Source organism: Scardinius erythrophthalmus (assembly GCF_964197995.2).
Source record: "Scardinius erythrophthalmus genome assembly, chromosome: 12".
Lineage (NCBI taxonomy): Eukaryota > Metazoa > Chordata > Actinopteri > Cypriniformes > Leuciscidae > Scardinius > Scardinius erythrophthalmus.
Window position 1 is genome coordinate 17,535,528 of NC_138232.1, and position 27,307 is coordinate 17,562,834.

At 36.2% G+C, this 27,307-nt stretch overlaps 1 protein-coding gene across 1 annotated transcript in view; it reads right to left on the minus strand.

Annotated features, from left to right (window-relative positions):
- Positions 1 to 27,307, minus strand: part of shroom2a (shroom family member 2a) — a 55,516-nt gene that overhangs the window by 23,849 nt on the left and 4,360 nt on the right. The window contains exon 2 of the mRNA XM_081379833.1: positions 9,736 to 9,884. Coding sequence (XP_081235959.1) covers positions 9,736 to 9,884 — 149 coding nt within the window. The remainder of the gene's footprint in view (positions 1 to 9,735; positions 9,885 to 27,307) is intronic.

The window sequence follows — 27,307 nt, forward strand, 5'->3', positions numbered from 1 at the left end:
AAATTTACAGAATTTCACTTGGGCCAATTGAAAAATGTAGATGTGACCAGTCACTAGAAAAGTTTTAGTTGGGGAGGTTAGAATTTTTTACAGTGTATGTCACTGTTAAAATTGTAAAGGATTCTATGTAAAGTCACTGTTGGAATTCCAAATCATAACCACACTATTCATGCGTACCATGGGAAAATAATCTCCACAGCAGCAAATCACAACATGTACACTATTGTTCAAAAGTTTGGAATCACTATGAGATTGTGCTTTCAGTAAAGGTTGTATTAAATTGATCAATTACTACAGTAAAACCATTGAATATTAAGTGCTATATTATTTCAGGTATTATACATTCAAGAAGCCAGATTATTATATCATACCTAAAGTTCATCTCAAACTTTCTGCAGCACTTCTGTATTATTGGATTGTAGGGCTCTTCTAACAGACAATCCATGCTCTTTTTTGAATTTATAGTTAAAAAGGTCCTCTTGCCCATTTGTATCTCCTCTTCTATTTCACCAGTTCCAGGTGTGTCTACTTCTTTGAAACTCAGCACAAATGCTTGGCATCCCACAATTTTCTCTTCACTGTTGCAGATGAAACTGCTGCTTGGCATGTACTTTTCAATAAAGCTGCCATCTGAGAACATTTGATGCATCATTTTTTATCAAAAAACACACTTAAATGTATTTGTTCTCAATTGTGCACCTGGACCATCTCTGTCTGGGTTAAATCCAGTTTGCTTCTTTTGTTCAAAACATCAGTACACGCTCACTCATACTGTAGAATAGCCTTCAAATAACAGATTGTGTGTTTATAGAGAAATGTGTTTATTTCTGAAACCAAAATCAAACTTTAGAAAAAAACTAATTAATTTAGAAACTGGTTGTTGACTTAAGACAGATCTTGCATTACAATTTCCACACTTCACAAGTAACAGTATAGAATCATTTAGCTCCTATTGTCGCACCAGACAAGACAGTCTGTAAAAGTGTGGATGAATTATCTAATCCTGAAGCAGCAGACTCCAAATCCCATTTTAATCACACTGACCATAATCCCAATATCACTGCAGTTAGATTACCTACTCCGTGGGGAATCTGGACACACTGGCATCCACAGAAACACTCAATGCTGTGTGATGCATGGGCGATAATATTTAGTGTGTCATGGGATGAATTTCAATCACCTAAAGTTTGATAATCATGTTCATCGAATGAATCACTGTGACATTTATCATATTTATTACTATGACTAATTACTATCGCAAAAACAGAATGTGTAAAAAAAACTTTTAATGTAGTTCATCTGTATTACTCAATACAAAAGTATGTTTAATTAAAAGTGAACTCACCAGTAAATTGGTGTGAAAACTATCACGCAAAAGCAATTAAAAAGGTTTTCAGTTACCAATGGCTTTGTAGAAATTCATAGTCAATCATGATTCATTTATTACACAAGCAAACGTGTCCATTAACACGTGGCAACAAAGACAAAGTCAGTAGGACTGGGCTGGTTATGTGATCTCAAATAAGCTCTTTCACACAGAGATTCGGGAAAATACATGGATAAAGTGACCCGGGTTCGTTTGATTTTGGTTCATTCACACTGCCAGTGAGTGCGTTCACACACAAGCCGTAAAAATCCCGTAAAGACACGTGACATCGGCGTGACGTAATGTCTCAGCAGCGTCTTAAGTTTGCTTATGAGCTGCGATTTCTCTCTCGAGGAACCACGCTTGTACATTTTTTTTCTCTGATTCGATCATAAACTAGCGTATTACATACCGCTGACGAACGATCCCGGCTTCAGCGTCATCATTACGACACGGCATTGATGACGGCTTTTGTTCACACAGCATGCGTTCCAGGACTGAACACGGCAATGTTACTAGGTCCCCAACCCGGCATTGATGCCGGCACAGAAGGCGTTTCGGCAATTTCCTGGCAATTCCTGGTGTGAAAGGGCTAATAAAGGCCCCATGAGGGCACTGCTTATTCTAAAATAAAACCACTTTCATTAGGATACTGATACGACACTTAACTATTAAAATGTATTTGCATTATTGAACTAAACCTGAGTTCCCTGGGAACTATTTGAAAATAAGTTTAAGTACAAGTTTAAGTGCATATTAAAAATATCCTGGCTAGCTTTATAATGGGAGTGAATAGAGCCTGAGTTTTTGAAGCTCCAAAAAGCACATCCATCCATCATAAAAGTAATCCATACGGCTCCAGAGGATTAATAAAGCCCTTCTGAAGCAAATAGATGCGTTTTTGTAAGAAAAATATCCACATCTAGAACTTTGTAAACTATAATCACTGGCTTCCGGTAACGACCGTATGCAAGTCTAGTTCGGGCAGAAGAGTACGGTATATTGTTGGTGCTCCTAACTTTTTGTGCTACCAAGTGCTACCAAGTAAAAAGGCTAATTTCGAGCCCTGATGAATGATTATGTTTCGATTTAAGTCACTACTGGGAAATAAACAGATTTATCAATAAAGTCTTGTAAACATGGTTTACTTGCATTGCTAGGTTATTAGTTTGCCACAAACTGGGACAACGGGTTATTTCAATAAGCTGATTTTTGTGGGTTATCAGCGTATTGGTGTGCATGGAAACGTGCTCACTGAATAACAAGAGTCTTCATCTCATGAGTGTGTACATCATTTTAAAGGGTTAGTTCACCCAAAAATGAAAATTCTGTCATTGATTACTCACCCTCATGTAGTTCCAAACCCTTAAGACCTTCATTCATCTTCGGAACACAGATTAAGATATTTTTGATGAAATCCCACACAGCAATGCCATTACCACTTTTAAGGGCCAGAAAGGTAGTGACTGTGACTACAGTGTTCAATTTTATGAAGCAACGAGAATACTTTTTTTGCGCCAAAAAACTAAACAAAATAACAACTTTAATCAACTATTTATTTTTAGAAAGCTCTCAGATTTCATCAAAAATACCTTAATTTGTTTGTCTTAATCTTTCATTTGTGTTCTGAAGATGAACGAAGATCCTACGGGTTTGGAACGACATGAGAGTGAGTAATTAATGACAGAATTTTCATTTTTGGGTGAACTATACCTTTAAGCATTTTTCAAAAGTACTGTTCATTTCTTTGGGAAAAGTATTAATAAAAACTACTGTGGGCTACTTAAGTATTAAAGTATACAGATGGCCTTGTTCCACTGTAAATCCAACTTTCTATGTTTGTCCAGTGCCTTGGTCATGCCAAACTAAACATTCTATTCCAGCTCATACCATGATCTCATAGTTTCAAATGAAGTCAGCATATGCAAAACAGGCACCACCCACAAACTCAACAACTTCCTATTTCCTCATTTCACAGTCAAACTCCTATTTTGCTTTGGTCTTACACAGGCATGCAATCCCTTTCAAAAAGTACACCGTTAAAAGCCACGTCACCCTCTGCTCAGTCGTAATGGTACAGATCGAGGTACATGATTCGCCAGGGTCAGGGTCGTTTTGTTCACACAACCCAGTCATCTGCCTTAGGCTGACAAAACATGTCAAATTTGTCACACAAATTTGAAGGATTATGACAATTACACCCACCTCAACAGGTTTTTAAAACAACATTAGGGTGAGGGTGGAGTGATGTAACGGCATGCTATTTGTTGGCTATAAATATGTTGGGTTTTTGGGGACAAAACCGAACCAATCCAACCAGGCTTTGTTGGTACCATGATGCTGATCATCAACTTTCTCTGTCAACTCAGGCTTTGATCCTGAGTTTAGTTTAGTTTAGTTTAGATGTGACATCAGTGGCGAACAGCCAATCACATGCTGAGAAAGAATGAAAACTGCAATTCATTTCTCGCGAGAGAAGCAGCGCGATTCACTTCTCTTTTCTGCAGAATATTACGAGATTGAAAAATATTAAGAATTTAAACAAATTTACACAGCAAGAAGAAAATAGCTGTCTATGAGAGAGGACAACTAAAAGAAAAAGTTTTGCTATATCAGTGCAAGTAAAAATTGTGAAGTTATTTTATACAGTTGACAAAGGTATTGAGAGAATTGAACTTTTAAGCTCATATGTAGTCATTTTATAGCTTAATCTGTTGATTCTCAAGCGTATTTATATTACCTTTATATGTTTATTCCTTTAAACTGTGCATAAAAATAATTGATAAACTAAAATTGTATGTGTGATCGATTGATAATTACATAAATAATATCTAAATCATACAAAATTATTATTCTAAATAAGTGTTACTAAAAGCCAGGCGATTTTGTCTTTAAAAATCATTTGCTATGTAGTGACCAGGGCTGAGCATCTCCGCAAACTAATAGAAAATAACCAAAACAATCCTAGGTTCTTATTTAACACCGTGGCTAGACTAACAAATAAACAAGCGTCACCTGAACAAAATATTCCGTTACAGTTTAGTAGTAATGATTTCATGAATTTTTTCACTGAGAAAATAGAAAACATCAGATCCACAATTGTAAACGTTCAATCTTCAATCGCGCCTTATAATTCAGCCTCGATTATCACCCCGCAAGAACAATTACAGTGCTTTACAACTATAGAACAAAAAGAGTTAAATAAATTTATCATTTCCTCTAAAACAACAACATGTTTATTAGATCCCATACCAACTAAACTATTGAAAGAAGTGTTACCTATAGTGGAAGAGCCTCTCCTCAATATTATTAACTTGTCTTTATCTTTAGGTCATGTTCCAAGAACATTTAAATTGGCAGTTATAAAACCACTAATTAAGAAACCACAATTAGACCCAAATAACCTAGCAAATTATAGACCCATTTCAAATCTTCCTTTTATGTCCAAAATATTAGAAAAAGTTGTGTCTGCCCAACTGGGCTCTTTCTTGCAAGAAAATGACACCTATGAAAAGTTTCAGTCTGGGTTCAGGCCGCATCATAGCACTGAAACTGCGCTCGTTAAAATCACAAATGATTTACTCTTAGCTTCTGACCAAGGCTGTATCTCAATACTAGTTTTACTTGATCTTAGTGCTGCGTTCGATACTATAGATCACACAATACTCTTAGATCGGCTACAAAACTATACCGGTGTTCAAGGACAAGCATTAAGCTGGTTCAGATCATACCTATCTGACCGCTACCATTTTGTCTATTTAAACGGAGAAAAATCGATCATAACTCCAGTAAACTATGGAGTGCCGCAAGGATCTGTGTTAGGCCCTCTATTATTCTCAATATATATGCTGCCACTTGGAAATATTATAAGGAAACATGGAATTAGTTTCCATTGTTATGCTGATGACACTCAACTATATATTTCATCACGGCCGGATGAAAACGCTAAATTATCCAAATTGACAGAGTGTGTTAAAGATATAAAAGATTGGATGACGCACAATTTTCTTTTATTAAATCCAGATAAGACAGAGGTAATACTTATCGGTTCAAAAAACCGCCCACAAAACCTCCTTCAATACAACTTTAACATAGTAGGGTGTCCTGTTACTTTATCCTCTACAGTAAAAGACCTGGGTGTTATATTAGATTGTAACTTGTCTTTTGAAAATCATATTTCATATGTTACAAAAACAGCCTTTTTTCACCTTAGAAATATTGCTAAATTACGTAACATGCTATCTGTCTCTGATGCAGAAAAGCTAGTTCATGCATTCATGACCTCGAGACTAGATTACTGTAATGCTTTATTAGCTGGTTGTCCTGCATCCTCAATAAACAAGCTACAGTTAGTCCAAAATGCCGCCGCTAGAGTTCTTACTAGATCAAGAAAGTTTGACCATATAACACCAATTTTATCATCACTACATTGGTTACCTATAAAGTTCCGTATTAATTACAAGGTATTGCTACTGACTTATAAAGCCCTAAACGGCTTAGCTCCAGTTTATTTAACGGATCTTCTATCGCCCTATAATCCATCGCGCTCTTTAAGATCACTAAATTCGAGGCTTCTGGTCATACCTAGGATATCCAGATCCACCAAAGGAGGGAGAGCATTTTCACATTTAGCACCAAAACTCTGGAATAGCCTTCCTGATACTGTTCGTTGCTCAGATTCGCTCTCCCAGTTTAAAACTAGATTAAAGACGCATCTCTTCAGCCAGGCATTCATATAATATTTTAATCTTACAGTTAAATCCGGTCTCTACTTCATAAACGCCAGAGGAGAACTGGCCCCCGACTGAGCCTGGGTTCTCCCAAGGTTTTTTTTTCTCCATTAGGTCACCTAATGGAGTTTTTCGGTTCCTTGCCACTGTTGCCTTTGGCTTGCTCAGTTGGGGATACTTAATTTGATTAATCGATTCAACAGTGCTATTGATCTGCATTACCAAACGTGGATGTTTTACACCAGAAACATACACTGATGTACTATTTTATTTAATACTGTGAAGCTGCTTTGATACAATCTGTATTGTGAAAAGCGCTATATAAATAAAGTTGACTTGACTTGACTTGACCTTTAATTTGGAGTAGAAACAGGTGGAGTGACATTATCCTTTGCTCACAGCTGATAGGTCCAATTTTGGTTTGAGATCTCTTACCTGGAACATAACCTGCCCCGGACCAGGTTAGCCGTGGAGCGTAAGTTACTATGGCAATGAACACTGCTAAAAGCCAAACCACTTTCATCGTGCCTAAAACCCAGGGTTGGCGCAAACTAAACTGAAACATATCTGGCTAGCCACCTAAACCGGCTTCATGGTATAGGCCCCTGTACTTTCTTAGGTGCGTACAGTGTAAGTATACGTAAGTGCATGTACTGTAAAATAAAGAGCAACCCGATTTTTTCAGCGTTTTTGAAAGAACTCTATTATACTCACCAAAACTGCATTGTGAAATATAACAATTTATAAGAACTGTTTTCTATTTTAATATATTTCAACATGTAATTTAATTTTCAGCAGACATTAGTTCAGTGTCACATTAAATCATTCTGATTTGGTGCTTAAGAAACATTCTTATAACAGTTTTTTTTTTTTTGTAGAGACCATGGTCCTTTTTTCAGGATTCTTTGACTAGTCTTTAAAGGTCTTTACTGTCACTTTTAATCAATTTAATGTACTTGCGGAATACAAAAAACAAAAAAAAAACACTTACCAATACTTACTTACTCAGACTTTTGAATGGTATAGAAGCTTATACAATCAGGCTATCCTTAATGAAAGCCATTCTGGATGAGATTCTCACACCTCTTGTGAAACATCAGTCGGCAGATTGCCCAAACATGCCACACCTTCCACTGTGGTCCAGTAATGACTTGTTATCTGCTTTGTGTTTTCTAATTCTGACTCAGTCATGTCTTGTTGCCCACTGAAATGATCTGCTACAGGCACAGGAAAATACAGGGAAATGTGTGCACAACAAAAATCGCAGCTACAAATGATAAAACTTTTTTTTTTTTTTTTTCAAATGAGGGTTTAGGTTCTCTTGATTTAAACATTCAAATGCATGCATCACGAAATGTCCCTGAAATCCTTTGTGATTACTCAATTGGAATGCATCAATCTAACTGAATAAACTGTGAGTTGTTACGTGTCTGTTTAACAATGTCAACCACTTATCCCTGATTGCCTACTCGGTCCACATTCGTTTCACTGTTGGAGATATGAAACTGAGACAATCCTTTTGATGTCACCAAACACAACCCCCATCTACAAAACATTACTCCGATAAATGGAGACAAAAAAAACCCAAAACACTCAGGCCAAAGTTAACATCATTAATCTCGTTTAATCTAAGCTTTGATCCGAATTTAACTTTAAATGGATAACTTTGCCTAATTTCCATGAATTAAAAAGTCAACTACAGTGAATCTTCAACAGATGTTCAAGTCACCTTAACGTAGAGTTCGAGTCACCTTCTGTGCTGCTGCAAACCCGCAGTAATGGCTCTGTGCAATAGATGAACAGAGGCAGTTTTTCTCCCTGGATGACATTGTTTGTTTAGCAGTTATCCTGTAATGCGACCAAACATACTTAGTGTTGCCCAGATATGCCAAACTGAGACAAAGAGGACAGTGTTTGGCACACAAAGAAGTGGACTGACCAGCTTGCTCCTCTTCAGCTGCAATGGGCCAATGAAAATGGGCCAGTGAAAAATATTATGGCTTTCATAATGCACATTTTTCTATAAGGACAAGATAATAATGTAAAAAATAAATAAATTAGGCCTTTATAGCTTAATGACGACTTAAAATCAAACCTGAAACTGTTCTGCATCCATTTATTTCATTTCTAACAGAGAGACCACATTGTTGTAAGTGTTGCTGTAAACATATGCATACACAGCTTTCAAGGTGAGAAAATCTCACCCTTGTGTGAAAAGTTGGAAAAGAGCAGAAGTTGTGAAAAAACCTGATAACAATCAGACCACGTGAATCAGGACCAAATCACTTAATTTGCATCACATATTCGACACACGCTCTCTACCCGCAGTGTCCACTGGCTGAGAACACTTTCAGCCTGCATGCAAATCTACTGCATCAGATAGAAACTTCAGAGAGGGTTGTTAGTGAAAACATAGTGGCAGCTCACTCTAATGTCAGCCTTTGACTATGTCAGTAGAAATAGGAAGGGTGGCGGAGTACAGGAAATGCACATTTTGATGTTTCAATTAGAAAAATAATCATGTTACTGGAGCTAAAATAACTTATGATGATCACTGACATACAGACAGGACTGAATCCCTTAGCACTTTCACTCTTCACACACAGTACCATGTTCTTAATACTGTATCTTAACAAAAAGAATGATTAGCAATTACACTGTTCACAAGAATGTAAAAAAGTCATATAGGTAAATGTCCACCAACAGAACAGAATAAATTGAATAATGTTTTTTTTTATTAGTTGGGAACTAAAATCTGTAAATTAAAAAGAATATCTAAACAAAAATCTAAAATATACAAAAAAGTTATGCCGTAAAATGAAGCATAAATATTTAAGATTCTAAATCCCTAATCAATCAATTTATCACTGTGCACTAATTTGTGACAATAATGAAAAATATACTGAAAATGTTGTAAATTTCTCATTTAAACTTGTAAGTGCCAGAAAGCAATCTGGCAGAACTGGACTGTCAGGAATTCAACGGCTCCCTCAGCATCAGCTGAACTAGTGATGCAAACTCCACCAATCCCCAACAGCTACACTCACTACCCACCTGTAACGTACATTGATTCACTGGTGTTTCTACCTAATGGAGCAATACAATATTGATGGGAATGCAAATAATCCTGCTCAAAATATTTAGTGCATCTTTTATATGAAGCAAGAGTAAGTCAACAACCACAAATAGGCCTATCTTTTCACTAAGAGGAGAAAATGTCAAAGACCATGTTCACACCTGATATTAACATCTGTTTCTGCCAATCAGACAATCAGTCATTGAGCTAAAACAATTATTCTAATTTCTAAACCTTACAAACGATGACTTTAAGAAGTTGATGATAGGCGCTTTACTAAAATTACTAAAATAAAATAAAAAGTCTCATCTGCAATGAGATTAAAATTTGAAAGTATATTTGGAAACAACAGCCTGTTGACTTTCCGTGCTTGTTTATTAACGTGCAAGTAAACACTGACACAGTGAGTTATGCATGAATGATGATGTTCATACCCTCGAAATTTGTATTTGTGAGGCATGTTAGGTGAAAACAGCTTGACTGCTTGTGATCAGATCCCCTGAGATCTTATAATCAGGTGTAAACAGGGACCAAAAATAATAGTGAGGTTGTGGATAAATTACCTTTTCACCACCAAGCTGAGAGTTTTGTGGGAGCCCTTGACTAGACAGATGGCCTCTTGTCTGAAGCCGGTGAGAGAAATGTTGTTGATACTGATGAGTTCATCTCCAGCCTGCAGTCTTGCGGTTGCGGCCTTACTGCCCTCTTCCACCTGTGACAGACACAATACACTCAGGCTGAATAAAAACTGTCCGTTTCATGACCATGCATCACCTACAAATGAATAGATCTATACTAAGAGCACTCTCTTTGTTGTGTGGCTGAAATCGAACAATGACAATATACGGACAAGCATTCACCTTTTGTAAATGACTAGCCTGTCAGGTAGTGCAGTGCGGTTAGGCTTTCTTCAGATAGGGAGCAAAAATCTGATTGTTTGGCATCTAAAAATCAGTTAAGTGAAATCTGATTTTTACATCCAATCCAAATGTTTCAGTGTGAATGGTCACATTCAATTGTTTTAGTCATCTGGGACAATGCATATGTTACGTCATACTCAATGTGCAGTAGTCTGTCACAACTTTTTACTCTAAAAACTATATTGCTCGTGCTCTGTAGTGAATAATGAAACACAGTATATGTGTTTCATTAATTCCGTAACGAAACGACTGTGTGTTACTCTGCGTAAGCAACGGTTCTGCTCCGGCTTTGTTTGGAACCATTTCTGTTGCTGTATTCTAAAAGGCTACATGATGCAGTAAATGCATGGACTCTCAGGAAGTGTTTTTTACTATAGTAACCAATGTAGATAGGGCTGGGCGATATGACGGTATATATCGTGACAATGAAATAAAGTATCTATTGTTAGAGATTTTACTGTATTGTTTATTTTGCGGAATGTAAATATATCAAGTCACATATTTTGTGTGGACATGGTAACAATAAATCTATGAAAGTATACTTTGAGAGTGCGGTTTTTCATCTTTATTTTTAATATATCCGGGTAGCACATTACTAAAAGACATATACACGTAAGAGTGCTAAAGAAACATGCATTAATGAGAAAATAAAGAGTGGGACGTGTTTGATGTTGAGCGCAATAGGCTGTGAAAAAGAACTCAATGCGGTTGGTGATCGCGCTGACTGACAGACAGCTGAAGCGCGCACAGAAAGCCACCTCTCTTAGACAGCATGGAACCACGAATTCGGAATGTGTATGATGTTAAACGAAGTTATGAAGTGCAATAAGCTGTGAAAAAGAACTCCATGTGTTCGCGCTGACAAACACACAGCTGAAGCAAGTTCACAGAAAGCCGCCTCTCTCAGACAACATGCGAACGCGAATTCAGTTCTTTTTCATATCTTATTGTGTTTGAATGGACAGATAGACGCACAATAAAGTCAAAATACACGTTGTGTGGAGTATTCATGTAAATAGTTGGTTATGTCTTACATTAACGTAAATAGTTGGGTGAAAATCGGATGCGTGTCAGTAAATTGGATCAGTGCATTTAGTTTTAAAGGGACAGCAGCTTAATAAACTGTCTGTCTCAATGTTAAAGCTACAATATGTAATTTTTTACACCTCTAGGGGGCGCTAACCTCTTACAATAACAAAAGGCGTAGGTTGATGACGCATAAGCGGAATTATGGAACTTGTTGTCATGCCGAAGGATCTAATAATGTTTATGGATGAGTGAATACATTGATGTTTTCAACATGACTGTGGTATGAAGCAGGGTGCAATTGCTAATGAGAGATAGATATCAGCGCCACACACGAATCCCGCTGATATAAAGGAAAAAGGACATTTCATCGAAATACCCACAAGTGCTGAATTAATACTCACACAGGTCAGTTTATTAGACGAATGAAACTTGTGAGGTAGCCTAACACAGCGCTGTTTCACTTGGTCTATATCACACTAAACTGCATTTGAGTGTGTTGAAAGTTATAATGTTGTTCTATGTGTTAGTTTGTTGTCTGTATGAGACTAGCAGTAAGCTAGATCAACATTAGAATAACATACTGATCATATTCTAACATTTCATCATGTTGAGCTATATAACATTGATTAGTATTATGTACATTTGCGTCTCTGTCAAGTCGAAGTTTGTCACGGACGTGGAGCTCTCGGCATCTCGAAAACGCCACGCTGATATTGATCCTCGTTTTATTTCTCATTTTGTCCCAAAGTCTACTTTTGGGATATTGTAAGTACACAACTGCAGGAAATATATCACACTGTCCAAGTGTTTTTTTGATATTTTATTACAAAATTCTTTAATCAAACAACAAAAGAAAAAGAGAAAATCACTTACTGCTCTTGAATTAATCACTTTTGTATCTTTAATAAGTATCAGTTCATATTGGATTCATACAGTGAAGACTATGCAATGTTTTAGTAATACACTTGATTATTCAATTTCTGTAGTTTTTCTTATTATGTTATATAAACCTACTGTAGCTGAAAAAAAAGTTTATTTAATTTGTATCTTTGCTCTATTTCATTTGTCCTACTGTTTGCAATTTGCTTCTTTGTTCTTATTTTTAATAATAATAATAATAAAAAAAAAAAAAAAAGCTATCTCGAGATATAAATCGTTATCGTGAAATAAAACTTCTCATACCATGAAATAAGATTTTGGTCATATCACCCAACTTAAGAGTACGTAAACTGGATATGGACTGTTTGAACAAACAGATCTTATTTTAATCACATTCAAAATGACAGTCTTAAAGATTCAATTTGAAAAACTGATCAGGTGTGTGAACAAAGTCTTAGAGCATTTCCTAAACAACTGCACGCACTCTAGTGCCAAATATATTATTATTGCTGTAGGTGTATTAACCTTAAATGACCAAATGAGAAAGGCATGTTCACCTTTCTAAATCAGCACAGGGGGGCAAGTCATAAGCTTTCCACATTAGCACTTTACCTCCACAGCCGAGCTAGAAGCGAGTTAATCATACATATTCTGTCATAAAGAGAGGATTTCAGGGAACATGTAGCCAAATAGGGGGTTTGGTCTAAAGTAAAGTAAATTCCTGGCATGATATGTAATGCTGCTCTATCTTCCAGTAAGCCAGTTATCTGCTATTTGAGCCTTTACCCCAAAGTTGATCATGACTGTTCATTATTTACTTTGCAGGTCTACTACTCATCAAACTTGATCCTTTCTGGGGAGATAATTTTCATACACACAGGCATGCACTTTTTTACACCATTACATGGTGCTATTAGCAAAAGGTTAACATATTTTTAGAAGGTCAACTTTAAGCTCTGGAGTAATAATTCATGCAAGCTTTATCACCAGCTGTGGTTAGATTCAAGTGCCAATCGGCCATATAGCCTAATAAACCATCTTAGTGAGTATACGTGCTTGGTCAAGAATGCACAAATGTGGCTATTCCTTTGGTCTTCCCTGCGTTTATTATTTTAACAGCAGCAGGACTCTGTGACATCCAAACTCAAGAGCCCCCCTCAGAGTTTATAAAACAAGGAAAACTTTAAGGAGGCCAAAATAAGAAGTACTTAGAATAACCTCAAACGTTAATGTTAAACAGGCTCGCTATTGGGTGCCCCCCTCTGGCATTCCGCACCATACTGAGAGAATAAATGACTTAGAACAATGGAAATGCTCACAAGAGAGGTATCAGACCAACATAAACATAGCAAACACTGTTGGATCATCAGGAATGAGGGTGGGGTGTTATTTAATGGGAATGTGAGGTAAAAGCAGAGGTGAGACTGAAAAAAAGAAAAATATTTTCTTCTCAGTATCATGAATTTGCATGACAAAACATATCTGCAGATTTCGTGACAAGAGCAAGAACATGAAAATATTGTCTTGGAGTTGAGTCAGGTCTCAAGCACTAGGGCCTACAACACTCACTACCAAATTCACATGTGTCATTTGCATGGTACTTCAAGGTTTGTCAAAGAATACTGTGTATTACCACGCAAAGAAAATACTTCACTCCAAGAAAAACATCAAGGGCACACTAAAATTCTGTTGGAAGTACAAGAATTGGACAGCAGAGGATTTGTTGCTTTTCATCCAAGGGAGTGGGATCTCTCATAATTCTGTCCCAAAACACATAAAGAATGGAATCAAAACTTCCTGCAAGAGCAACTTCTACCAACAATCAAGGAGCAATTTGGTGATGACCCAGGCATTTTTCGAGCATGATGGAGGCACCGTGTCACAAGGCAAGAGTGATAATGAAGTGGCTCAGAGGTCATTACATTTAAATTTTGGATCTGTGGCTAGGTAACTCCCTGGATCTTAATCCCATAGAGAACCTAGGGTCAATTCCTCAAAAGGCAAATGAACAAGCAGAAGTCCACAAATTGTGATCAACTCCGAACACTAATCAGTCAGGATTTGGCCCAGAAGCTGATAGCATGCCAGAGCAAATTGCAGAGAAGACGGGTCAACACTGTAAATATGAACTCTTTGCATATATTAAAATCTTATGATACCATTGTTTTCCAGTCTACCATAGAAACATGTAAAAAAAAATAACCTACAAATTCTGAAGCAGCAAACTTTGTAAAACACAATATTTATGTCACTACTAATATTTTGCCCACAGCTATATACTGTATAAATTAAAACATGGATGAAAGATATCTTAGGATATTACTTAATAATAATTATAATAGTAATTACAATAGTAATAGACATAATTTCCTCAAGTTACTTTTATTTTGGTGGATTGTATTAAAGAAGGCTGATGCCTATCCAGGCATCTCGGGCAGCTGGTGGGAAAACAAGCTGGACTGTGGGCTAGTCCATTGCAGGGCTCACACAGGACACACTCGCATACACACTCTCACTCATACCTACAGGCAGTTTTTCTGTCTCTCCAATTCACCCATCATGCATGTCTTTGGACTATGGAGGAAACCAGAGTACCTGGCGGAAACCCAAGCTGAAACAGGTTGAACCTACAAACTCCATTTTCTGACATGTATCATCATAGTATTCTTTGCAATATCTAAGTACTATCTAAATACCATGGTATTGGCACCATGTAATAACCACACCACTAGAGCTCCAACAACCAGGTGGTATTTCTAAGGAATTTTTCAAGGGCTTGAAACAAGCTCCATGACCTGGCAGTCTCTGCAAGGGGTCTGGAGCACGGGATGGGGTGAGGGAAGGATGTGGCTCAGAAGAATGAGGGAGTTCTGCTGACTAGTGTCCTGTGCTCTATGCTGACAGAGCACTGAGTTTTACAGCTACTGACTATCCTGCTGCGCCCAACACACACGCACACAACACACACATATAGACAATGATTTTTACACTGTACAAACTGTATAGTTAATCCCCTGACCCTAACCATACCCCTAAATCTACCCATCACAGAACACTTTCTGCATTTCTACATTTTCAAAAAAAAACTTAATTTCGTATGATTTATAAGCCGTTTTCCTCATGGGGATAAAAAAAAAAGTCTGTTCTATCTGGTATTACCATCCTTGAGTGGATATTTAGTCCCTATATTGTAAGGCATACCAGGTAAACACACACACACACACACACACACACACACACACACACACACACAATTTTCAAAGAACAAGTGTTCATTTGAGAGACATCACCTCTCCACAATGGTGCCATTGTCAATCTTGACAATAAGAGTACGTAGAATACCATATAACAGGACTCTGCCTATACAGAACAACAATATGACTAATGTCTTTTGTTGTTGTTTCTGCTGAACTTGATCGTACACTAAAGAATTTGAGGCAACTCCAGATACAACATTAAGCTCTTTTGAATGAACATTGTATCCTAGCAAAACCAAAAGAGCATGAGCTCCTTGTGGCTTAGCATTAGGAATGCTAAATTCTTTCCCCTCCAGGCAATAAAATAAAAAAATATAATCAAAAAGATTTCAAAAAAAGTTTTCTGCAATCACATTCCATGTATCGAGAGGCCTACGATAGCCAACATCCACACTCCTAAAGAGCGTTAATGAGTGCGATTCAAGAGTATGGACAACCCCTTGTGTGTTTAAAGTATCATAAGATTCATACACTTCAAACATTTTTTTTTAATTATTTTAGTTTTAGTGTTGTGTTTAATTTATTTAAACAAAATAGTATTGAATTTTGATATCAGCCATTTATCGTTTTTTAGATATAACATGACAAGAATTATCGGCTTATCAGTATTAAACAGAATTTTTATATTGGTACTCCACTAAAGCAAAATTAAAATACCATGATTTGTTTTAAAACACAGTGTAGGGTAACGGATGTAAAAAAAAAAAAAAAAAAAAAACAGTTTCATGTATACACTTATCAAGGAAGATACTATGAGCTCTGAGGTTGTTAATAAATAGCTTATACTTCTGTAGAACATAATGTGACTTTTTTATTTATTAAATTCTCTGTGAAGGACTACCTTACCCATAATACTGTAGAAAGATCCACTAATCAGATAAACTTCAATTATTGTAAAAACAGGAAATCACAGCAAAAGCGTTCCGCAGTGACCGCACTCTCCCATAAACAACTGTGAATTTCGAGTCTCCTTACGACCTTAAACAACTTTATTTATATATTATATTATATATAAATATATATATATATATATATATATATATATATATATATATATATATATACACCAGTGTTGTAATGTAACGGAGTACAAATACTTCGTTACTGTACTTAAGTAGAAATTTCACGTATCTGTACTTTACTTCGTTATTTACATTTATGTCAACTTTCACTTTTACTCCACTACATTTCCTAGATAAAATGTATACTTTTACTCCGCTATATTTCCACTAAGCATCTTCGTTACTCGTTACTACAAAATAAAATCAGAAGAAATGTGTGCGACTACAATAAGGGAGGTTTGGCGAATCACTGCTCCTAGACTGCAGTACGCACGGCGCGCGCTCTATTTCAGCGTAATGCTTGTTTGTTGCCATGCCAAAGGAGGGGGAAGCACAACTGAAACCGCCATGGAAGCACGAGAACCTGCCGGAGGACCTGGGGCACGTTTAACTTACAGAGCTGCCAACTCTCACGCATTCACCGTGAGACACACGCAATTGACTTTTTCCACGCGCTCTCACGCCTCACATCAATTTTCTCACGCACAGAAAAATCGCGAAGCAAAGAGGACGACCGACAGACTAGACAGAGCAGGTTACATTATGATATAAAACATTTTTTTTTTTAACTCAGATTATGTCAATTTTATTACGAAATTCAAAAAATAAATACTGTTTTGGCGCTTGTAAATGTTACGTGACAGTCTGATGACAGATCCCTAGCTCAAGTGAACCGATCATCTGTACTAGCTAATAGTAAAAAAAAACATGAATACTGTTGAAAGATACAGTAGGCCTATAACTTACCGAAATGTTCCTTATACATAATATCGATCAATAAGTGTTTTTCATCAGCGTGAAGAGGTCAATAACATAGCTGGAGGACAATTATGTCACATTTACCTCAGGAAAGCCATTTAATAATAGGCTATATAGCACAGTTGGCAAGACAAATAAATAGCTATAGAGAGTATTTTGCTAAATATGTGTTCTATATTACATATTTATTATATTTTACTTATATCATTAAAGTTTTTATTATAATAAAAAAAACGCATTCTATTTAATTATTTTTAACCTTAAATAATAGCCTACTACAAGCTAGGGCTCCCTGTATGTTTACAGCATTAGGGGATTTTTTTTAATTTTTTATTTTTAGAAAAATTAACGCAGATCTTGAGTAGCCTACCTAATATTTATACAAATGAGTCAATATTAAATCAAATCACAATTGAATTGAATTGAAATAATAAAAAAGCGTAGCTTACCAGAAATTATAAACATTGTAACATGTCACTAAACCTAATAAAATTCAGTTTAATTACAAAAATGTTAGTGACAATCACAATACACTTATTGTGATGCAATTTTTTTTTTACAGCTAAAGGTACATGCAGTGGGAGATAAACGATAACACAAGTAGCCTACAGTGCAGGCTACACAGTCCCTCCAGTTTTTCGCGTTCCGTGATCGCTGAATTCAACGCATAATCAAAAAAAAAAAAAACTTTTACTTTTACTTCAATTACTTAAGTACATTAAATATCAGAAAATTACTTTTGATACTTAAGTACAGTATATATCAGATACTTTAAGACTTTTACTTAAGTAATATTCTAAAAGGTAACTTTCACTTCTACCAAAGTCTTTTTCTAGTACAATACTTGTACTTCTACTCAAGTATTGCTTTCTAGTACTTTATACAACACTGATATACACACACACACACACACATACATATATGGTTGAATAAATTGCAGTGTTTCCCCTAGGTTTACAGCCTTGGGGGGGGGGGGTTGCATGTGAGTGTGCGCACTCATTGGGATAATTGTAAATGCGCAAACAGACAGAAAAGACATGCCATCGTGGAAATAAGATAAATAACATATTACTTAAGGGCTATTTAGTTTGTTTAATAAAATAACAAATTGTTATCTGGCGCTATAAAGAAAAGAAAATCAAATTTACTTGACCTTCGGATGGGCAAGCCGTTGGGGGGGGGGGTATCTACCTTATATAATGGTAGGGGAAACACTGAATTGCAATAAACTTAAAAAATATTGATATATTTTAGACTTACAACTGTCACAATACTAAAATTTAAGTCAGAACCAATACCAGTGAAATTTTGCAGTTCTCAGTAGGGCGGGATGATAAAACGATAACGATAATTATCGCAATATAGTTTTTCTCAATATAAAACAAAAGTTTGATAAGTGTTCAATGTAATGTTTGTGCCCTATATTAATAATGCTGCGCACTCATGTAGCAGACCATTACACTGATGCAACTGTTGCGTATTAAACGGCAAACATGCTAAAAGCTGCTTGTTTGAACACACAGAACATTTATCAGCTCAGCTCGAAAAAACACACCACAGTGTAAGCTTAGAGCAAATGCATTTACTCGCTGATCATCTCGATCACGCGACAACTAAACAGCGATGTGACATTCTCAGCGCTGACATTCTCAACAACAACGCAGAAAACAGGAGAAACTTTGAACCACAAAGATACAGTTAGAAGGCTTTTCGATCCACAAGTCGGCAATATTTAGCTACCATGATTTACTATAGTAATACTAATTGAAACCATGGGATTGTGGCAGAAATGTGGGATATTCATATAGAATTTGATTATATTATTATTGTAGAGCTTAAATGTATTAACGGAGTAATGGGATTAGAATTACAGTATTTTTTGTTATTAAACTATAGCAGTTTTTTTGAATTTGTATTATACTCAAGCTATTGTCAAATGAGCATTTCTAAGCGAGAATACATGTAATAATAATTTGTGAAATGTCTGCCTGTTTGGCAAGTGTTTGTCATTTTCTGATGTTAAAATCACAGTTAACCATCTGGTTTCTGAAACTTTCACTCAAGAGGAAAAACATGCCTTAAGGGGTGGTTGATCATGATTTCCCTTTTCTGACTTTAGTTGTAGTGTGTAATGTTGCTGTTTGAGCATAAACAACATCTGCAAAATTATAACGCTCAAAGTTCAAAGAAAAGAAAGATCTTTTCTTTTAAAGATATTGCTTTTTAAGGACTACAACAAATTCTCCAGGGTTAGTGACATCACTAACCCTAAAATTTACATAAACCCCGGAACACGATTTATAGATTATCAAGACAAAATATGCTAATCAAAGACTAGAAGATAACTACACATAAGCTAGGCTACATAAATTCATCAACTAACCATTCAGAATAGTTGTCACTTCTTGAGTCTCTCCATCTTTCTGACTCCGGTTTGTACATAAAAGGCTAAAAGTTTTTGAAATTTTCAGTGCATGTCTGTGTGAGTGCAAGCTGTTGTAGATCCACCCTCTGTGCCGGGAGCAGCAGCTCATTTGCATTTAAAGGAACACACACGAAAACTGTGTGTTTTTGCTCACCCTCAAAAAGTGACAATTTTAACATGCTATATAAAAATATCTGTGGGGTATTTTGAGCTACAACTTCACATACACACTCTGGGGACATCAAAGACTTATTTTACATCTTTTGAAAAGGGCATTATACCACCCCTTTAAAACCTGAAAGAAATAAAGATTTGACATTTATGGTTATAATTATCGATATCAACTGATATGATTTTGGCCAAATTTCAAATTTCAGTACCAGAGCAAAAACTGTTGAATTAAGTACTTTATGGACACATTTTGTCCCGTTTTGTCTCGTCAATCATCAGTTTCTGATTCAATTGTGTATATAAATGTGGCTGTCAATCAACTTTAGTGTACTTAACAGCATGAAAAACTAAACTTGTATTCAGACTATGAATGGGTAATAAACAAAGCAAGAGAAGAGCACTCCCTTTATAATCACTAAGGCTGTCAATCTCTAAAGTAGAGGTCGACCGATAGTGGATTTTACCGATAACGATAGCTAGGTTGGGCCATACTTGCCGATAACCGATTAATCAACCGATAGTTTTTAAAATTGATACTGGATAAAAACAAATTGCACCTTGATCATTCATGTTAGTTTGATAGTGCATTAACTATGGTTAACAAATAAAAACCTTAATTTAAAAATGTATTAGTACATGTTAATTAACAAACAAACAATGAACAATCCTTATACAGCAGTTATTAACCTTAGTTAATGTTACATATGTAATTTTATTGTAAGTGTTATCATTTCATATTAAACCCAAACAGTCATGCTTAAAGATGGCCAACTTTAAATATCTAAAACGCCAGAGAATTGAAATGACAAAAATATTACATGTATAGTCTCATACTTTTGCTTCTATTTTATAAACACTTGATGATTATCTAGGCTAATCAAAATAACAAAATATGTATTAAAGTGATGATGAAAAGATAACCGAAATCGAATGCTTTTCTGATTTGTTTATATGTTTCTTTCAGCTGTATGAAGATATGAGTTTGCTATCTTGCGTCTCTAGCTTTAAATATGCAACTTCTCTGCATATTTAACGCATAAAAGTGACCAGCTGGATATAATCTAATGCAAATATATGGTAACAATTGTGACATTAAACATTCGGGTCGGACTTCCGTTTATTTTTGTCAGTGTTTTAACCGCTTGAGGTACTACTAATATTAGGGTCTTCTCAGCAGCCTCGAAGGCAAACAAACATATCGTTGTGCTGTTCTTTCTCTACTAATGCAGCGTTTAGTCAACAAATTAATCACTTTATAATGATATGACAAAATGTACTGTATACAGACCTTTTAGCTGTCGGTGCTTTAAACGCGCGTCTGATATCAGCGCTCTCCACGCAGCGTGTGCTCTCAGTGCAGCACGCAGCATCACGTGTGGAAATAAACAACACGAGGCATCAGTGATAGTTTTTATTACACCTCTAGAGGCCGCTAGCTCTTGTACTGCATGATGCCAGCAGAGCCTTCTCCGCTCTCTCTTACTGTGTATTGAATGACAGCGCGCGCTCCTCAGCCGCTCCAGCAACGGACGCAACCAGGAAAAACTATCGGTATGTATTTTTGCCGATAACGATAGTTCTACCAATCAACAATCGGTGCCGATTAATCGGCAAAACCGATGAATCGGTCGACCTCTACTCTAAAGTGCAAGCTCACTGAATTCTGCACTCTTGCGAATACTCCTGTTATATTAAAAAAGCTGTCTTAAATGTATGAATATCTTATTTAAATTGTGCTTGCATGGGAATGGGAAAATGCTTCCAGATTCAAGGCTGCTTATAAAGTGTGACAACTGTTGTGCTCTTCCCTTCAGACCACAAATGGCTGTCGACTCCATATCTAAGGACAGCCTACACAAAGTGGTGTGTTTCTTTAAACAAACACCATTATTTCCACAGCAGCCTTTGGCAGTTTGGAGCCCTCTAAACAATGGATGCGTGCGCATGTGTGTGTTTGTTTTGAGCAAGTGTTCAGAAAAGATAAGAGGAAAGGTCATGAAATACTTCAAAACATGTAAAGTGAGGCTAAATACTCTTTCCTGATACTTCTTACTCTGAACATGAACAGACATGTATTGCCGAGTTAAAAGTCAAGCTCTTTTGAAATAAATACTGATGAAAGCTTGTCTAAATTCGACTCGTTCCTGCCACTCCTCAAGTGAAGTAATTACTGTAAAAAAACAAAACAAAAAGACTATCATTAACAGACTTTTTTCCTTATGGCTTTCAGTATGCAAGGTGACACAACGGGTCGGTGTTGAATCCTGAACTGATTGAACTGATGAATCCTATTGTCGGCAAATAGGTTTACCAGCGTTCATTAAATGGCAGCCCTTTTAGGGTCTGTGTGCATTGCAAGAATGCATAAATGAAAAACAAACACGGGCGGTGTGTGAAACGCAACACAGAGAATGCATGCAGTGTAAAACAGGATTATTAGAGTTTATTGAAAGTGAGGATTTAAAATAAATGCGATGAAGACCTTTGGCAAATAAGCAGTATGAGAGGAATGAGGGGAATTTTAATTCGTCCCATTTTTCTGTATAAATACTTGGTTTAAATAAAGCTGCTTCCTGCAGCCGTCTTTCACCTTATGGATGGACAAATATGGTTTATAAGAGTTTGCAATCAATAAAACAGGCAAAAAGAGGAATTTTTTGCACTTTCTTGACCCTAACAACTGCATGACAATGGACTAAAAACTACTTAACACCTTAGCAACTTCAAAGCAACAGTCTGGCAATTATCCACAACACACTAGCATTAATCAGAAAAAATATATATGAATAATATATATATGTCAATATCAAATGTAGCAGTCAGTATATGGTGTGGCACCAGCTGCTTTAAAGGCAGGGTAGGCGATTTGTTCTTTTGTAATGCTGGTTGAAAGTCTCTTCACATCCTGATAGCAATCACTAAGTTAAGTGGTCTAAATGTATTTTTATGTACTGACTGTAGGCGTAGGACCATAAAATATTCGTCCAATTTGGAACGGATGCAATGATACGATGTCCTACCTGCCTGTCAACTATTTTCATACCTCCACGCACCCGCGCAGAAATCACACGTCATTATGACGTTTAATGTCTGTCACCGAGCATCGCAACCGACACAGCAGCCACCTTTTACAGTTGGCTGTTACAGTTACTTTAACCAAAACAACCAGCTTGTGCATTCACGCCAGAACTACTAGGGCTGAACGATTAATTGCATTTGCGATAATATCGCAATATGATATAATTAGATGTTTTAACCGCAAAGGCTGTGATTACAGTCTGGTCACGTGACACACGAGAGTAAAGCAGTCTGCAGAAGAAGCATCAACTTGGCACGTTACAAATACAGGCCTGGCCTACAGGAAAGAACGGTTTCCCCTAGTTTCACAGACAAGGCTTAAGATAATCCTAGACTAAAATGCATGTTTGAGCTGTTTTAACTGAAAGCAACTTGCACTGACATATCTTAAAATATGTCACTCCCATTGTTTTGTCTCAAGATGCACAACAGTAATGTTTTTTTTTTCTAAGGACATTTCATAAAAGCTACTTGAATGTCCTAATTGAACTAAGGCCTAATCCTAGCTTAATCTAAACCCTGTCTGTGAAACCGGGCCTTTATGTTTAATCTAATATTGTGTTGGTCAAACTAGGGGGGTGGGTGAAAAGATTCTCTTTCCAACGATTCTGGATCGATTCTGAACATAGCTTTTAACCTCAGGTGCACGATGACGCTGCGTGTGTTTTAGAAACACCCGTATTCTGCTTGCTTGCTTCCCATTCCAACTCGCTCACACACACACCACTCAAACCGTAAAATAATCTTTCATAAAGTTCAGAAAGGTTGAAGCGAATTACAAGGACATTCGCAAACTTCATTGCACAGGATATGCGCTGTAAAAAACGCATGCTTTGCTTGATGTTACGCTTTAAGTGTGCAGAATAATCCAACAACAGTAAAGATGAAAAAAAAAATCACTCACAGCTCTTGAATGGGAAACGTTCAGCCATATTCTTAAACACTAAAAAGCACTCATTTTTTACTTGTAATATGTTTGGGTTTTTTCGTTATTATTTCAGGCTTTTATGTTTTAAAGCTATATTAGTTTATATATTAAAAATTCTTAACATGCAATCATTTTAAATTTTTATTTTTTAAATATCTAATTATTTTAAAAAGTACTTATAATTACATAATTAAATAAAAAAATGTTAAAGTTTTATTAATAAGATTAATAAGAAAAATAAGTAGATCAAGAATAGTTTTGGAATCAGATCAGATCTTGAGGTGCTATAAAGATTCTCACCACTACTATACAATGATTTATTGCTTGTTTTTGTTAAATAATACAGAAGATAAAGAGCTTGGTTAAAAAATACATATATATTGTTCAGCCCTAGTTTATACATATACACATACAGACAGACAGACTCACAAATATACAGATAGCCTGTCGCCAAACAGGTTACAATGACCTCACTTTGTGCGGAAGAATTATTTTAGGAATTTAGTAAGACCATAATGCTCTCATCCTTCACAAAGCAGCCCAGGTTCCTATAATCCTATCTAAATTCATCCCAGATGCTGTATCATGCAAGTCCAACAGGCTTCAGGCTGTCAAAGATAATTCAGTACATTTGGATAATCAAGCAAAGCTTCAACATTCCAGTGCTGTTCCTGGCACTGCCAGTTTGCCTTAGGAATCTCAGAGAAAAGTAGTGAGACAATCCACTGAAAAACAGAGTGAGCAAAGAAAATCAAGTGAATTAAACACTGTAAATACTGCTACTTAACCTGCAGTCTATTACCGCTTCTTATTTTATCTTCTGTAGCAGTCCCTTGTTTGCAATCTTTATGTTTTGCTTTTTCCCTTTCGAGGCGTAATGCATTTCTCATAAAACATGTCTTCTTTCTTAACACTTCTCAACAAATAATTTTCTCATTATTTACTGTCACTTAATGTATGCCTAAATTAAATCCAGACCATGACAACTAAATGTCTAATTTCAAAAGACCAGTACAATAAGAAACAATATCTCTGAAATGTACAGTAGATGGCAATCAGAAATCTCAATTTGCATACCTAAATAGTATATGAAAACTGAACATTCAAAATAGTAAGCCAACCGTTTTTTTTTTTTTATTCAATAGCTAGTAGTAACCACAACCTCTTGCACCATAAAAGATGAGATTTATAAAAGATAAAGATGCTTAAGAAAGCAAGCTATGAGCTTAGGTAGCAAAGAATGTCTCTCAATGCTAACCAAGACAATTTTATGGCCATATGATGTGTCTCAATACAGGTGCTGTCTTCATTCTCAAAGTATACATACATACTCAAAGTATGTACTTTTCCATCACAAGTGGGAGAACAGCAAGGTCAAAAACACCAATATGCCAAGAATAAAAATGAACTCACTACAAATGTTGCAATATGATGACAGTCAAGCTTTGGAAACCAACAGAATAAATGGATACAGGTGAGTGGTTTGCCAACTAATGGTTCTGGGTTGTCTTCATCTTTAGATATGACGTTTCCTGTATCAACAGAATAATGGCTCTATCTATCTATATATCTGTAAGAAACACACCTTGACTATAATGTCATGAATCAACGAAAAGAAACCTTGATGAAAACAAAGACAACCAAGCCTTAATCTAAAAAAAAAAACAGGTGCAAAGGTTAATTTATGGCAAGATTTGCCATCTTACGATCCAGTAAAAACAACAAGACTTTAAGAGCATCAATGAGGGGGGTAAAAAGCTTCAGTACATTATTAACCGCTCTTACCAATTTCTGAAGTGTGACGGGGTCTGCAGGGCTCACAGAAATGTTTCTTGATGAATAAATGTCCAGAGATGTGAAAAACCACAGATCCACTCAATCTTTAAACCATCTTCTGAAAGACTGTGCTAACAAATCAAAGGCTTCCACGAACTGACCTAACTTAAAGTTTTAGCTCCTTAAAGACCCCAGCAATGGCAGGAATTTACTTCTGAAAGTCACATGCACATCAAAACTATTGAATGTAGGGTGGTCACCAGAGTTTTAGAAACTGTCACATTCTCCCTTATTTAACACCTAATCTGTGAGCTAAAATTGGCTAAAAATAAAAATGAAAGACAAGCACTTAATGGAGAACATACGCATGCAATAAACGCTGAAAGTAAGAGAAACCAGTATTCTTTCCAATTTTATCTGCAAGGTCCTTCAGAGTTGATAAGTAACCAGAAAAGCACACAAAAAAAAGTTTCGGTCACTGTTCAAAATGAGTTTTTACAAAAACCACACCAAGAGACCAAAGTGCCATTTCCACAGCCATAGCTATGTATGGAACGTTTAAACTACAAAATACACACATTAATAGAAGCTACATTCTAAAATGCAATTGTTGTTGAACAATGGAGACCCTTTCAAGGAATCACAATATAGAAAACTGTGTTTTTGCAAATATGCTGCTTCAGTATTAGTAGATTATTTATACTGGAAAACCATGATATGCATTTTATATGTTTTCATACACTCTCAGAAAAAAAGTTACAAAAGCTGTCACTGTAGCGGGACTTTTTCAAAAGGTACACCTTTGTACCTAAAGAGTGCATATTAGTCCCTCAAAGGTACATATTGGTACCAAAAGTGTACATATTAGTACCTAATGGCTCGTTTCCACTGAGCAGTACGGTACGGTACGGGACAGTACGGTACGGTTCAGGTCTGTTAACCATGATCTGGCTAGCGTTTCCACTGCCAACAGTACCCTTACTTGATAGGCGTGGTGTTTCGATCGACGTCATTTTCGCGCAAAGAAGAACATAGTAAACTACAATGGATGACATACAGCAGATCTTGTTCTTGCTCCTCGACATGTTTGTCACAAGAAGACAAGCGCCGACATTAGGCTTTCTCAATATCAAGTGCGTAAAGTTTGTACTTGCCACGTGCGACTCCTACATGCAAATGTTACAGCGCGTTCTTAAAAGCGTCACTCAGCTCGCTCTGCTACTCCGGTTATCTCTGTTGCTCTGTATGTACATTTTAAGCAACAATAAAACGAAATATGTTATAAAACACCACTCTGCCTCTTTTCGTTTTCATTTAAATAAATTAAACATTATAGGGACACAAATGAGGTTCATGCGCAACGCATATTGATTATTCACTGCACGTTATTCGTTATTCTATTTATAACAAAACGAAATTTAAAACACAACCCTAACGTTACCTCTTTTCGTTTAAATAAAAAAAAAATGTAACATATTTCAGGCAATATATGCATTTGTACAAATGTTTCAATAAACATCAGTGATAATCTTGTAATAAAAAAATGACAAGAAACCATATTTCTTTTTGTAAAATTTCAGTTTTATCAATAATAGCCAATATAAAAGTTTAAGTAAAAGGTACAAGAAGCTATACAATAAGACAAAGCAAACAATTCAGTCAAATATCCAAAAGCAGCGCTAGTCTAACATTACAATAGTAAAGTTAAATACAAATAGCCTATAATATGAAACTAAACTTAGCCCTCAGCCAAAACGATTGACAGGGGACGAATTATACATTCACGAGACCAAAGATCGCCCGTTAGGTCTACACAAGACGAATTATATCTCATGTTTAACCACTACCGTCA